The sequence below is a fragment of the Gobio gobio genome (assembly GCF_949357685.1).
Source record: "Gobio gobio genome assembly, chromosome: 20".
NCBI lineage: Eukaryota > Metazoa > Chordata > Actinopteri > Cypriniformes > Gobionidae > Gobio > Gobio gobio.
In genome coordinates, this window is record NC_137113.1 from 14,159,385 (window position 1) to 14,174,625 (window position 15,241).

The window sequence follows — 15,241 nt, forward strand, 5'->3', positions numbered from 1 at the left end:
GCAAGTTATACGTTCAGATTACTTTTTTCATGTAACCTGTAAAAAATTATCGTGATTTTAACGGTAAAAAACTGTAAAAATGCTATACGGTTAAAAAGAGTTAACTGGTTAACAGAAAGTTTCCATAGTGTTTAATGTTTAATTATATTGGAATTATTAGAACCATTTAAATTACACTGGGTTACCATAGTGGAGAAGAGTGGAGCGATTGCCTAATTCAACACGTCATTCTAGCATTTCATAGCACTTGGCATGTACATTATGTGCTATTGCTGGCTAATAGAATGAAAGCTAGTTAGTACAGTATTATAGATCAGTCAAGTGACAACAAATATATACAAAAATAAACTTGTGATTTGATTGGTCAAGCCCTCCTGTGCACACCACTTTTGTTAGGTAGCCATTTTAAAATCATTGTGAGACTACTCAATTCGGTTACTCAAAAATTACTTGATTCTATGATGTTGAAATTATGTGAACAAATTATGTTTGATTAACTTAATTGATTCATGTGGAACCAATGTACATGATTAAATCATGTAAATCCAACGCACCTTTTTTTTCCAGTGTACGGTGAATAACTGTAAAAGATCTAACCTTACATTTAATGTTATTTTACAGTAAAATACTGTTAAATTTACAGTTTTTGGAAGTGGAAAAACAACAAGTCGTGTAATTTAATTTACAGTGAAAAAACATAAATTGTCATTCCCAGAATTCCTTGGGTGACACTTCACATTTGATGTATTTTCATTGAAATAACTGTTTCTTCTTATTTCTTCTTATTTTTTTCTAATCAGTTATGTACATTAGGTTTTTATGTTATTTAATGTTGTTAAATGAATGTCTGTGCACCTCCTATTTATTAGTATTGTCCTCCAAAGCTTGTGATGAGCTTTGATTCATCATGTGACCCACTGCGATTCGTGGTTGTCAGTATATACCAAAGGTACATAACAGATATTAGTATTTCAATAGGTTGGTATTTAACATTATTTCAGTAAATGAAGCATGGTTATTTACTGTAAATTTAACTTAAATCTGTAAAACCTAAAACAATGCTACCGTATGTTTTACTGTAAAGTTCTGGCAACCACAGCTGCCGTTTTTTTACCGTACATTTTTTAAAAGATTTTCTTTACAGTGGGGGTTACTTTTTCAAATAAGTAACGCAACACTGTAAAAAAAATCCCCGTAAAATTTACGGTAAAAAAACGGCAGCTGAGGTTGCCAGAACTTTACCGTAAAAAAATACAGTAGTAACGTTTTAGGTTTTTAGGGACAGCACCATATAATTTAAAGGTTTATAAAGTAATAATTACGGTTAAAAAATGTTTTATTTTACAGTTCAAAACCGTATCATTTAAAGGTTTATAATGTAATAATTACTCTAAAAAATATTTTACAGTTCAAAACTGTATAATTTAAAGGTCTATATTGTGTATACACTGTAAACAATTTACGGTCAAAAATCATATTTCATTAACTGAAATAATGTTAAATTACCAACCTATTGAAATGCTAATATCTGTTATGTACCTTTTATATACGGACAACCACCAATCACAGTGGTGATGAGAATCACGTGATTAATCAAAGCTCATCACAAGCAGCTTTTAAGAGGACAATCCTAATATATAGAAGGTACTCAGTGTCATTCACACAAACACTAAACACCATCATTGTAAAACACATGAAATTTAAAAAATGCAATAAACATTAATTTAACAACATCACATGTAACATAAAACCCTAATGTACATAACAGATTAGAAAAAACAAAGAAGAACATAGTTATTGCAATGAAAATACATCAAATGCGAAGTGTCACGCAGGGAATTCTGGGAATGTCAATTTACGTGTTTTCACTGTAAATTACATAGTGACTTGTTCTTTTTCACTTCCAAAAACTGTACATTTAACGGTATTTTACTGTAAAATTAAATGAAATGTAAGGTTAGATCTATTACAGTTATTCACCGTATATAGTACGTAAACTTTCTGTTAACCAATGAACTGTTTTTCACCGTAGCATTTTTACAGTAAAATACCGCTAAAATCACAATAATTTTTTACAGTGAAGTTACTTTGTTTTTGCATTTATTGACTGAAGTCTCTCCTGTCCTGTTGAGAGAAATCAGGAGTAAGTGCAGAAGCGTTGTGTGCACTGTTTAAACATCATGGTTATTGTAGTTCTAGACTAAATGTGAGCAGGCAGTTACTCATCTTACTCATCTAATGCATTACTTTCCATAAAAAGTAATGCAAATTAGTTACTATTTTAGGGGGTAACGCAGCTTTCCCCAACACTGTGTATTTTAGGAAAAGTTATACAGTAATATTACCACAATATTTGGACCTTAATCAGAACATGATTTGCATGTAAACGTGACCACGCTTTATGGTGCTAATGGCCCTGACACCTTTTACAGCTGTTCTGATGGAAAAAGCATTTAAATTGTTGTTCAAACTTTGTTAGCACAGCTGCATGTAATTTTCGAATGAACCCCAAGACCTTGATTAGTTAGATTGTGTTGATTCCAGTTGGAGCTGATCTCCACGGGATCTCCCGAAGATCCGGACTGTGCTCTAGTGTTTCCCTGCTTTAAAGGTCAAGCGAGAGAGTAAACTGCATTTAATGGTGTGTGCTTCTTGATTGCAAAGGTCAAGAAATTCCATCTGATACAATGGAAAATTTCCTTTCTTTTGTTTCTTTTCCAGCTGTTGCACATACACAGCTCATGGAGAAAAGCGCATAACATTAGAGATGCTTCCGTCTAGAGGCCACATCGATTGATTTCACATCACAGAGGAAGTCTTATCTACTGGACCTATCAAGACCGAATGTAAAGGGTAAATAAAAAGCAACAAAGCAAAACAGAGATCAATGCAGACCCCTAAAACCAGCAGCTCTTCAGAACAGCTGTGATTAAGGGAAAACTTGCTTTAAATGTGGGATGAGAAAAGGCCAAATGTAATTTAATTAAGATAAATTGAAGCTCTTCCATGTTTTAATATATAGACTTTAAAAAGGAAGGATTTAAAATGATGTGGAGGAATTCATTTTATGTATAGCTTTTTTTTGTTTCTAGGAAACCCAGTTTCTGTCTTTACTGCACATTATTCACACCTCCCTATGTTTACCGATCAAAGTCCGTTGTCTGACAGTGTAACAGTATGAAACTGCTTCACATTGAGCTCTGGTGGAGCCATTCAGACTCGTGGGGCAGCCGCCCACTCCCATAGTGCTTTGTGTCAGGCGAGATAAGAGCAGCCCCACACAGCTCCAACTGCCTGGTTCCAGACAAAGGGCTTCCAACAAAGCAATACAGGTACTTGGTTTTAGGTCAATACCTTTCAAACAATGGTCTAACTTTGGCTTGCTCATAAAATTCTGCACAGTGATAAAAATTATATTTTTTTCTGAACTGAAAATAAACAGTTCTTTGATTTTTTTGATTGCAGATTTGGTCATTCTGATCTGAGTTTGAGACATTGTTGAGATTTATTGGTCATTTATTTCAACATCTCCGTTTGATCTCAATGCTGTCTAGTTGTTATATTGTGTGTATTTAATGTATATATACTGTACACTCCCATGCAAAAGTTTGGGCTCAGTAAGCAATTAACTTTTATTCAGCAAGGAAGCATTAAATAATTTATAAATTGATTGAAAGAGTAACGGCTGTTGAAAATTCAGCTACAATTTTTTAAATATATTCAAATAGAAGTTATTTTAAATTTTAAACTGTTTTTATTGTATTTTTTATCAAATAAATGCAACCTTGGTGAACTTTAAGAGTTCTTTTAAAAATGTTATCCCAAAAATTTGAGCGGTAGTGTATACGAGAAGATATTAAAGACATCTCATTTGTGTATTTCTTTTCTATAATTAAGATTAATGATATATCGGAGATTATTTGGGGAAATGCATGATAACCTGCAGTAAAAGCAAGCCACGTTCCTGCTAGACTTGTACCAAACATAGCTTGCATTATACTGCTGCCTAGTGGCTGCTAGGCACAAGTGATGAAAAATTATAAAATAAAATGTATTGTTGCAGAATTACAAAATGAAACGAGAAAAACTATAAACTAATGTACTTAATGAACAGTGAATTCACAGTACAGTGATAAGAGTGCCAACATGGGAAAATGAGTTAAAACCTAAAAAAAACTTGAGTTAAAATAAATCAGTGCATTGGTCATAAACAAAAAGGACAATGTGATTAGTTTTGCTTCTATATATCATGTTATACATGTATACTTCATAAAAACAAAACACTGTGTACAGCATAATGCAATAATTCTGAACAGAAGTGGTTTTGACTTTAAATGGACATTTCTGCTGTGTTATACCTGTATTTTCCCTCAAGGATTTTTATGTATCTATCTATAAATCAGCTTTTACTACTTCTTAAGCCAGGCTTGTTATAGTTGTAGTTTTTAATGACATCTTTCAGCACAGTGGAAAGTTTTCAGAGCATAAAAAAAAGAGTATGCTCATAATGGAAACGCTTCAGTTTTATGTTCTTTGAGACAAAACATGGCGTACTAAAGTTTGGGAATCATTTTTAAAAGAGATTGTTATAATAACAGTGATGCATGCATTAAAAAAAGAACAGGCTTAAACATGATATGCCTTTGATATATAATTGAAAGATCAGACAAAACTGTAGGGTGATTAGAAAGACCAGGCACTGTTAAGAGTAATCTTCAGAATGATCATCTTACTAAACTAAATGGCATACAGTATGCGATGTATCTACAATTTAAAAAAAATGGCATTGATGTAGGGTTGTCAACATGTACGATGGGGAGGACTGTCAATTACTCCCCAGAGTTTTGTGTGGGATGAGCCCTTGGGGTCTCCATTGGGGTGGCTCGAGAGCAGACACGGAGGTATGACAGATGCAGGTGGACAGATCTGTATTTACACCGCCACCATCTCTCGCTCTGGTTTCTTTTTCGCCCTCTCCTTCTCCCGCACTGAAACATTACAAAAGTGTTTTCTAAGCATTTGCATACTATGCACTGTATGCGTACAGAAACAGAGAAGAAGAAAACACGGACCTGGCTCTTGCTCTGGAACCTCTGGTAGTTCTTCTCCAGGCACGTCAGGAAGTTCAAGGTCAGCTTCTCCCTGAGCACACACAGGAAATGCATAAGCCAGATGAAAACACAGCAGCTGACACAACATCAGTAACAAGGGCTGTCAGAGTTTGTTCATGTACACACCTGAGTGATAGCCTCCAGCTCTGCTAACACAGCATCCTCATCTTCCTGGGTCAGAGATCCCGCCAGCATATCATCAATTTGCTGCATGCACACACAAACACACACACAGACAACAAGGAATGAGGGGAAAACCCACTTCTACATTGCGCACAGGAGATTTAAACAGCAACAAACACACAAGACCCAGCGTGTCTGCGAGAGAGATCCAGCTGCCTCTCAGTTCTCATAGGTTTGAGGATGTAGCACATGCGGTGTAGAGTAGAACGGATCATTATAGCCTTTTATGGCTGCTCATCTTTAGACTTTCTTTTTTTTTCTTCATTTTGACACAAAGTGCATGTCAGTCGAAAATTTCTCTGGCATGTGCTCAAATAACGATCAGTGAAAGATCATTGTGTTGCACAACAATCTGAAGAGAAATCGGTCATCACTGCAGTAGGAGACTTTTTCATCTAAATCTGGATGTGTTAGGATTTCGAAAAATTTAAAGGTAAAAAGTTTTTACGTGAACTGAAGAAACAACTTTACTAAATGTACAAATGAATACATGTGTGACATTGACCATGTGAACTCTTTGAACAGGATCAGATCAGAAGTTCTTGGGGCATACCATTGTATACATTTTTCAATTTAGTTTTCTACTCAAATTATGCTGACAATATAATAAGTGATGAAAACGTGACCCTGAACCACAAAACCAGTCATAAGGGTCAATTTTTCGAAATGTATACATTATCTAGAAGCTGAATAAATAAGCTTTCCATTGATGTATATGATGTATGTTTGTTAGGATAGGACAATATTTGGCCGAGATACAACTATTTGAAAATCTGGAATCTGAGGATGCAAGAAAATCTAAATATTGAGAAAATCGCCTTTAAAGTTGTCCAAATTAAGTTCTTAGCAATGCATAATACTAATAATAATAATTTATATATATATATTTACGGTAGGACATTTAAAAAATATCTTCATGGAACACTTACTTAATATCCTAATGATTTCTGGCATAAAGGAAAAATCGATAATTTTGACCCATACAATGTATTGTTGGCTTTGCTATTGCCACAATGAAGTTAGATTTTAAAAAGCAAAATGTACCTTCTGATACTCAATGGCATCGTGTGTTTCATCCATAATCTTCTCCACGTCCTCTATGGACAGCATCTGGTATGAGAAAAAAAGAATAGAGATATGGCTGTACAGTTTAAATTACCCAGTACATTATACTGAGCACGACCAAGAATAACATTAATTTCTCATTACGTACCTCATGCATTTTCTTCAGGCAATCATTGCCAACTTTCAGTCCTTCAATGACTTTAGTCTCTATTTGTGCAAATTCAATATCTTGTACCTGTAAAACAAAAATAGGTCTGATTGTGATATGCATGATAAATGGCAGACAAGCTACAGAAAAAGGTGCAACCATGTTAACACGTGTCATATCTAACATTCTCAAAGTAAGATCTGTTTTATTTACCATCCGCTCCAGGTTGCCTATCTGATTTTCAGTTTTGTTCAGTAACTGGTCCTGGTAGCGTTTCTTCTTGAGGAGTAGGAGTGCTTTCCTGAACAAAAAAAACACAAAATATGATGAGAGTTTCAGCTTGTTTTAGAAAGCTAGACCTCCTAGTTCTACAAGTAACACATGATCACACTCACTCTTTCTTTCCATCTTTCAATAACTGTTTGGCTAGTTGTCGCTCTTTCTCTACGTGAAACGTGATCTTCTTCTGATACTGCTTCAGTTTATCTCTCTGCTGCTTCAGTTGCTGCTCACACACAAATAATGATAAAGAAACATTAAATGAAAGCGAAAAAGAGACAAGAAGTACAGTAATGATCCTATAGCAGAGCTGTTTTCTATACAATACAACATAAACTGCACTTTCATTTTTGGTGTCCAGTTGTCAATCAGCATCAACAGAGATCCCTAGTGGTACAGTGAAATCCACTATATATATATATATATATATATATATATATATATATATATATATATATATATATATATATATATATATATATTAGTTTTCACATACATACATACACTTATATGTATGTATGTATGCAGAAAACTAACATACAACATCAATAATTTATTATATTATATTATATTATATTATATTATATTATATATATATATATATATATATATATATATATATATATATATATATATATATATATATATATATATATATATATATATACTGTACGTGTATATATATTTCTCTTATCAGACTTAGCCAGTTAGCAGCTGTCTAACACACCAGCACAGCTCTGTCGTGCTCGGTCACCCGAGTTGCTTTCTTTTTCCCGAAAAGATTTCCCATGTCGATGCCGCATCCCCGCCACTATCTGTCCTGACAGGGGTGGTGTTTCTAAGATTTAGAAAATGGTAATTCCATAGGCCGCGTACGTCTGTAAGTCCATAACAGCAACACTGAAGTCTGAGCTCTGTGGAAGAAAACGGCAACCCGGCCTACCGGAAGCTATGCCCTTCAAAATAAAAGCCCTGTAGAAACCACTTGTTTTTATCAACAGCAACAATAATAATAACAATAATTACAACTATTATAACTTAGACATGATTAAATTATTAAATATGTTAAAATGGCCGTTAGGTTTGTTCAGCAAATATCATATTGCAAATATCCCACATATCCTCACGGTTTCGATTTAGTGCTGTGGTTACAAAATAAAAGTATGCAGCACATCTACTAAATTAAAGTCTACTTGTCTGTATAGACTAATTCACCGAGCCACACCTTTTAGGTCAGATAGCAATTTTACTAGTCCAAAAAGTGAAAGTTAAATGCTGTCCTCCATCAACTACTACTTCATCATGACCGGATGTGGACGTGGCATACATCCTCAGTTCTTCCGGTGCGCATGAGGAAGGGATTAAACGTCTGTCTCTCTGCTCTCTTTCCGTGAAAGAACGGCAGCCTTATCGCGTTTACCGGCGTTTAGAACCGGAGCGGCGCCCCGACGACTCGTTCGTTAACCCATCGAGCTGTTTATGAGGTGAGCTGTCAGATGGCGCTAGATATTTGTTCTTTTATTTCGTTATTTATTTTCCTGTCAGTGCTAGCTTAGCTTAGCACATTCAGCGCGAGCCGCAGCGTCGAGTCATTTATGAGTTTTATTTACACTTAATACAATAAAGTGACACATTTTGCTGTAATTCATACGAAATAAGGCTCTATTGATATGAGATACGTGTTGGCAGACCAAGTGGGTCATTTCCTGGTTGTGTTTTAATATCCAGCAACAATAAACATCCCAAATTAGCTTAGCAAGAGGTGAGAGAGTGAGTGGATTTAATGTCCTCACACGCCACTTAGTGATTTTAAAAACACAATCGTGTATTAAAGCTTAACGTGTGTAATGTTACTTAATGTCCCAGTTAATAGTATGTTATTCGCTTTTATTAGCACATGTGTTGGTGCTGTAATGCATCTGTTTGACTTGTTATGATTTTGTTACTCAACTTCTTGGGGTCTCTTAATATCATGATATTAATGTAGTTTTAGTTGTGTGTGTTTTTTTTTATATATATATATATATAGTGTGTGTGGAACACGGTCATGTCCCTCTCTATTGCTTATATTTTCCAAGTGTGTGTATGAAAGTAAAAGGACGACAGCACGTTCGAGTCTCCGACGCAGAGTGAAGTCATAATTACATTTTTCTTAAGTTGTCAGAAAAGGAATATTCACTAACACTAAACTTTAATGCAAGTTTTCTGTGAATGCTCATTAAAAAGGAAGGTCTCTTAGTTTTCCCCATGGTAAAGGAATGGGTAATTGAGATGTTTTGTTTTATTCCAGAACACGCCCCTTTATTGACAACTGTATCTCTATCTCCATTTAAAAATTTTAGAGGATCCTGCTTTTTCTACCAGGCTTTTTTGTCAAATCCACTGATGGACAAGCTATTGAATTTTTAGAGGCAGCTTGTTTGTTTGATCATCGGTGTCTTTAAGCCTTAGGCCATGAAACCGGTTGCTTAGGTCAAGAGACTTGCGACTCAAGTTTGAGTCTCAGACTTGAATTTCCATTTCTGCTGGTTTCCCTTTACGTAATGTTGTCACCCATGTTGTGATCTTTTACACAACTCCTCTGAGTATGTTCAGGTCGTGCAGCAGGCCTGTCATTTCATTTCAGACAGATAGATGGAAAATGAGCGTGTTTATCTCTGGAAGTCCTCACACATGGGATACTGTATACTATTACGGTATCCATTGCCTTGAATTATTCAACATATTATTCAAGGCTGCGTTGTGCTAAAGCTCCTCAGCTGTTACATGCTAGAAACCAGAGGAACCGTATTTTTTTTTTATAGAAGATGCTTTGAAATCTAAATTTAGATCTAGATATTTCATAATAGCTGTTGAATCTCCTTTCCATATGCATTTTAAAGTCATCCTAACACCTGCTGTTAAGAAAGCAAGTGTGCTGGCACTAATTGTGTCATTTGAGTCCACTCCAATCTGCTTGTGTTTCATTGATGTTTGTGAAATTGATATGTGGTAGACACTATTAAACACTATTATATAAGCAGCTTCAGGAGTTACTCCAGTAAAGTGTGGACTAGTGAGTTGAGTTCGTCATGAGTCTCAGATGTTTGGGATGGGTGTGGAACACATTGCCGTCAGACATCTGCTATGTTCTGTGAATGTTATTAGGGTGTGCTTTCTTTAAATATAGGTAATGTTTTTGTTGTGTGTCATCATCATCCTTTTTACTTTCATAATGCCTTTTCTTTTATTTAAATATATGTATTATTTCTTTTATTTATATTTTATTTGTGTGTTCTATTACGTAATTTTATTCATCATAATTAAATAACTTGTTCTATTCTGAAAGAACATTTCTTTTTCTTATTTGGCTGGAAAATACTTACCAGGCCACGTGGTCCTTTAATGCTAATATCCAAATAGCTATTTGGTATGGGTGTAACGGTACACAAAACTGATGGTTTGGTACAGCTGTTTTACAAAAGTGCTTTTTATTTATTTTTATTCAACAGTGGTTTACTGAAAAAATTGTCGGCCCTTAAATTAATTCAATTATAACAAACATTTTCTTAAAGATAATGCTGTGTAAACTGTAAACTATACATGGAGCCCTTACTTACACATTATAATATCAAAGGTTAACAACAGAGCCCAAACTATTAGCCTAAATTCAGTTGTTATTTATTTTTAGATATAATAATCAACACTCATAAGCTTCACATAAGGCAGTTTTTGCATTAACTACTAAATCAAAATTTTTATTTAAATTTTTTTTCTTCTCCAATTTGTTGTTGAAATATAATAATTTAGGGCGTTTTCACACCTGAAAGTCCGCACCAAGGCCCGAACCGAAGTTCATGTTTTGATACATTTTATACATTCGGTTAGTTTTGGTTTGGTTTGGTTTCACATTGCAATTATGCGAGCGCACTAAAGAACTTTACATGACACACTTGCGTCCACTCGTCATCATCTATGTGGGCTGTATCTGGACATTATTGGTTTGTAAACAAACGTGCGTCTGACGTCAGCGTCTTTGACAAGAATCGGGCGCATATTGTTGCCACTATTGAACAGTGCGCATTGCTTGACTATTTTCTTTCCGTTACATTTAAAAGTGGACATTTCAAGCTTTATATACACATATTTCTCATGTTTGTTAGACAAGTAACAGACCTTCTGTCTTCTGACATATTGCACATCTTTTCACTTTTCATAATCAATGTAGCCTAGATGAAATTTAAAAATAACATTATAATATTTAAACATAAACAGGAGTTTCCTGTAAATGGTCTGAAAGTATGAACCACACAGAAAATGCTTTCACACTAGAAACGAACCAAACCTTTGTTCAGTTTGATCCGGACCGAGACTACCTCTTTTCGTCGGACCAAATTTCGTCTGTTTGGTCCGGACCGTGGTACAGGGGAGGTTTCACACCTGTAATTTTGATTCGGACCAAACTGAAAAGTCCGAAAATCCAGACCAAACAAGGTAGGTGTGAAAGCGCCCTTATACACAGTGGCTGTCATTTTCATGACAGATTTATTTAAACATACATTAAATAATCAAGACAGCACTGATAGGTTCAGTGGAATATAATGAATATATAGGCTAATGTAGTGCATATATTTAGCAAAAGAGTTTGTTTCTCTAGTGAACTAACAGCTGTGGACTCTGAATGACTTCTGAGGTAAATGTGATGCTACGTGACATTGTTTAAAAGCCATTTTATTGTCTTTCCGTGGTTGAAACACCGATTGAGCAATTAAACGACATATGATACATTTCAGTAAGTTGTGATGTATCCTCAACATACCTTAAGAGATATTATTTCATGTTTATTCTTTAGGAAGAGATGAGCGCGTTCACTCGCGCCCCGCCGCTTGAACTGACATGCCTATACAGTGATCAGTCACGTCACATTAAAGAGCGTCAAAACGGCATTTATCGTTTGAATTTCGTGATAAAATTGACTGAATACTTAATATTAGTGATGCTCCGATCGATCGGCCACCGATCATGATCGGCAGATATTGACTAAAATTAGCTTGATCGGCGAACCCCAAAAGCGCCGATCAAAAAAGCCGATCACGTGACGTAAATTACTCGTGCGACTTTTTCACACGTGCATGCACGGCGCACAGGTACACAACAGCAGAGCGGAGCTTGTCAGTGGCAACATGAGCTCTCCCATCTGGAAGTTTTTCAAAGTGTCCGATAAAGACGTAAAGTTAGCCGTTTGCAATGTATGTCGTGATGAAATCCCCCGAGGTGGAAGCACGCAACGTCATTTTAACACCACTAACATGATTAGGCATCTTCGAACACGCCATTCAACTGAATATGCCGAGTATGAGAAACTAAACCAACCGAAGCCAACAACATCCGCATCCCTCAACCAGCCGACTGTGAGTGATGCATTCAAACGACGTGAACCATACAGCAGGGATAGCAAGAGGTGGAAAGACATCACGTTCAAAATTATGGAATTCATTTGCCTCGACGAACAACCTCTATCCGTTGTGGGGGATAAAGGGTTCCGTCGCCTGCTAAGCTGCCTTGATCCACGATACGACCCCCCAGGCAGGAAATACCTAACTGATGTGTGTCTCCCCGCGTTGTACCAAACAGTGTACACACACATTGACAGGCTTCTGAAGGATAGTGTACATATTAGCTTCACGAGCGATATATGGAGTGCAGACGCCTGTCCAATGTCCCTGCTAAGTTTAACAGCACACTTTATTGACTCAAACTTCGAAAGACACAACGTCGTGGTACATTGTCAGGATTTCACAGGGTCACATTCTGCGGAGGCTTTGGTGAACGCATTTAGCGGCATGTTTCAGTCACGGGGGATACAAAGAGAAAAAATCCACGCAATTTTAACAGACAACGCCAAAAACATGCAGAAAGCAATGAGAGACGCAGATTTCCCTGGCTTGCCGTGTGTAGCGCACACTCTCCAGCTTGCTGTGCATGAGGGTGTATTATCCCAGCGAAGTATTTTGGATATCACAGCCTCAGGGAGACGAATTGTTGGGCACTTCAAGCATTCTCCGTTGGCATATACCCGGCTGGAAAATGTTCAAAAGCAACTCGGCCAGCCGATTAAAAAACTCCGCCAGGATGTGTCCACTCGATGGAACAGTACATTGTACATGTTCCAAAGTCTGTTAGAACAGAAATTGGCGCTTGCAGCCTATGCTGCAGAACATGAATTGCCATGCACGTTCACAATTCACCAGTGGAAATTAATCGAAAATATGGTCTCTATCCTCGCCCCGTTTGAAGAGCTCACACAACAAATTAGCTCATCAACTGCGTCCGCTGCGGATGTGATTCCGTGCATAAGAGCTCTCACCCGACTCTTGGAGAAGACGGTGGAGTCTGACCATGGTGTGAAAACATCAAAAACCGTACTACTGGAAGCTGTCAGAAGACGGTTTGCTGACATTGACACACAGAAGCTATATGCAATTGCGACGGTGCTAGATCCAAGGTAAGAAAAACTTATATCACTTATCATTAGTCTTCCCTTCTTTCAATATTTGTCCAACTATCTCTTTGTTTTAAATAGATAATTAGGCTTTTCCTATGCCTTATTTGAAGGACGGCTTATAGTAATCTAAAATATTTTATATTTTTCGTCATAGTTGAAAATGGGTTACTCTGGTAGTATTTAATTTTTGTGACTATGTAATCTGACACAAATGTATGTGTGTGACCTGCGTGGCATGTCACTATAACTGATTTCACATAGTTTTTCATTTTTATATCCATTTCAGATACAAAGACAGATACTTTCCAGAGGCAATCAAACCAACTGTGCGTGATCTTTTTCGGGACGTTGTTACAGCCCATTGCCACACTGAACTGCCAAGTACAAGCAGCGTGGAGGTGCCCAGTTCCAGCAGGTCAACAGACAAAAGCCCACCAGCTTGCTCTTTACAGGCAATGTTTGCTGAACTGGTGGAGGAGGATACAGGACAAACTGATGAGGAAATCACGATCGTCTCACAGATCAACCAATATCTAGCAGAGACCGTAATGCCACGCAGTGGTCAGCCACTTGCTTATTGGCAGGCGAATAAAGGCCGCTTCCCTGCACTTGCACAGACAGCAAGAGCATATCTTTGTTCACCATGCACAAGTGTGGATAGTGAGCGACTGTTTAGCACGGCTGCAAATGTTATTGATGACAAAAGAAACCGACTGACATCAAAAAATGCGGAGATGCTCATAGTCATCAAGAGAAACTTGCCTTTTATGATTGAGACCTGAATGATTTTGTACACTGTAAAAAAAAAATCAGGTCTCCAATTGAAAATTTTCTAGTGACCGATCACATTTAAATTTTTTAGTTGGCCAAATTGAATTTCTTGAACTTTAATTTAATTAAATTGCATCAATTCACAGAAATTCAATTTGGCCAACGGAAAAATGTAGATGTGATCGGTCACTAGAAAATGTTCAATTGGAGATCTGAATTTTTTTTACAGTGATACTCTGTGTTAGTAGGCCGAGGCCCAGCAAGTTTAGGTTTGAAACGTTTTGTGGCCAATTGTTTAATTTTAATATAAAAAAAAAAAGGCTATATTTTACAAGCAGCCTGGGCCTATGTGACCTCATCCCATCCTAAGTTCATCTGGTTGGTAACTATCTGCTTGGCCTCCTTGTTTCTCTGTTTTGTTATTTAGGAAGGATGGCATTGGCATACAATGTAGCTTACATTCTTTTTTTTTTTTGGATCTGATGTACTTGGTTTCTCAACTACATCAGACATTCATAATAATAACAGAAAAAAAAACTTGCCATAGTTTTGTCCTTTGTGGCAGTAGCCAGTTTTGGTGTAAGAAGTTTTTCATATAGCTGCCAATTATTACATGTAATCAGTGTTTTAAGAGGCTACATCCCATTAAGCTGATATGATGTGTGTTGGTCTGCCTAACCCCTCTTTGTTTGGAATCATTTTATGTTACTCTACCTTATTTGGGAAAGATGGCCTACTGTAGCCTTAAATTCTCATTTTCTAAAATAAACACTTGGTGGTTCTTCAAGATCTTGACTCTAGCCTATTTCTACAGTTCTGTTTCATTTCTACAAATGGTGCAAACTCTGCAAGATTATAGATAAAAGATTCCCATTCCCCTGCCATTCTGTGATCGGCAGTGATCGGCAATCGGCAGATCATGATCTTGGTGATCGGTAATCGGTGATCGGCCCCAAAAATGCTGATCGGAGCATCTCTACTTAATATGTTCATGTGGGAACTGTGGGATTGAAGTGTGTTCCGCGCTTATAACAAGCCGACTGTTAACCGTTAAAGATTGCATTCGGAACCGTTCGGTACACAAGTGCACCTGCACCGAAAGCCCTGTACCGAAACAGTTCGGTACGAATACGTGTACCGTTACACCCCTACTATTTGGACATTTTAGGCTACTTTTTTAAACCTTTCTAAATTCTTGAA

At 36.7% G+C, this 15,241-nt stretch overlaps 3 protein-coding genes across 10 annotated transcripts in view; 2 read left to right on the forward strand and 1 right to left on the reverse strand.

Moving 5' to 3' along the window:
- Positions 1 to 3,043: 3,043 nt before the first annotated feature.
- On the reverse strand, positions 3,044 to 8,125 carry chmp6b (charged multivesicular body protein 6b). Of its 2 annotated transcripts, XM_079801235.1 has the most exons (9): positions 8,012 to 8,125; positions 7,514 to 7,758; positions 6,903 to 7,012; positions 6,721 to 6,808; positions 6,508 to 6,594; positions 6,339 to 6,404; positions 5,238 to 5,318; positions 5,073 to 5,142; positions 3,044 to 4,988 (listed from the first exon to the last, which is right to left on the reverse strand). In XM_079801235.1, exons 2-9 carry the CDS (start codon positions 7,574 to 7,576, stop codon positions 4,933 to 4,935), a joined length of 621 nt encoding a protein of 206 aa, XP_079657361.1. In that variant the 5' UTR covers positions 7,577 to 7,758; positions 8,012 to 8,125; the 3' UTR covers positions 3,044 to 4,932. The 2 variants fall into 2 exon arrangements, with proteins under 2 accessions (XP_079657361.1, XP_079657360.1); XM_079801234.1 differs by having other exon boundaries at positions 7,514 to 8,095.
- Positions 8,120 to 15,241, forward strand: part of sec24c (SEC24 homolog C, COPII coat complex component) — a 33,103-nt gene continuing 25,981 nt past the window's right edge. For 3 of the 7 annotated variants that reach the window (XM_079801229.1, XM_079801231.1, XM_079801232.1), the window contains exon 1: positions 8,120 to 8,270. In XM_079801229.1, coding sequence (XP_079657355.1) covers positions 8,266 to 8,270 — 5 coding nt within the window. In that variant the 5' untranslated portion in view covers positions 8,120 to 8,265. The remainder of the gene's footprint in view (positions 8,271 to 15,241) is intronic. The other 4 variants (XM_079801226.1, XM_079801227.1, XM_079801230.1 and 1 more) reach the window with 3 other exon arrangements.
- On the forward strand, positions 12,910 to 14,826 carry LOC307116826 (zinc finger BED domain-containing protein 4-like). Its single transcript, XM_079801233.1, has 2 exons — positions 12,910 to 13,270; positions 13,557 to 14,826. Exons 1-2 carry the CDS (start codon positions 12,930 to 12,932, stop codon positions 14,050 to 14,052), a joined length of 837 nt encoding a protein of 278 aa, XP_079657359.1. The 5' UTR covers positions 12,910 to 12,929; the 3' UTR covers positions 14,053 to 14,826.

Excerpts from the sequence above, each read along its gene's own strand:
- chmp6b (XM_079801235.1), bottom strand. The coding sequence starts at position 7,576 with ATGGGAAATCTTTTCGGGAAAAAGAAAGCAACTCGGGTGACCGAGCAC. Across the intron at positions 6,809-6,902 it reads TTGAAAGATGGAAAGAAAGA|GAAAGCACTCCTACTCCTCA; the intron begins GTGAGTGTGATC and ends TTTTTTGTTCAG. Across the intron at positions 4,989-5,072 it reads GGTTCCAGAGCAAGAGCCAG|TGCGGGAGAAGGAGAGGGCG; the intron begins GTCCGTGTTTTC and ends GTAATGTTTCAG.
- LOC307116826 (XM_079801233.1), top strand. The coding sequence starts at position 12,930 with ATGTTCCAAAGTCTGTTAGAACAGAAATTGGCGCTTGCAGCCTATGCT. Across the intron at positions 13,271-13,556 it reads GCGACGGTGCTAGATCCAAG|ATACAAAGACAGATACTTTC; the intron begins GTAAGAAAAACT and ends TATCCATTTCAG.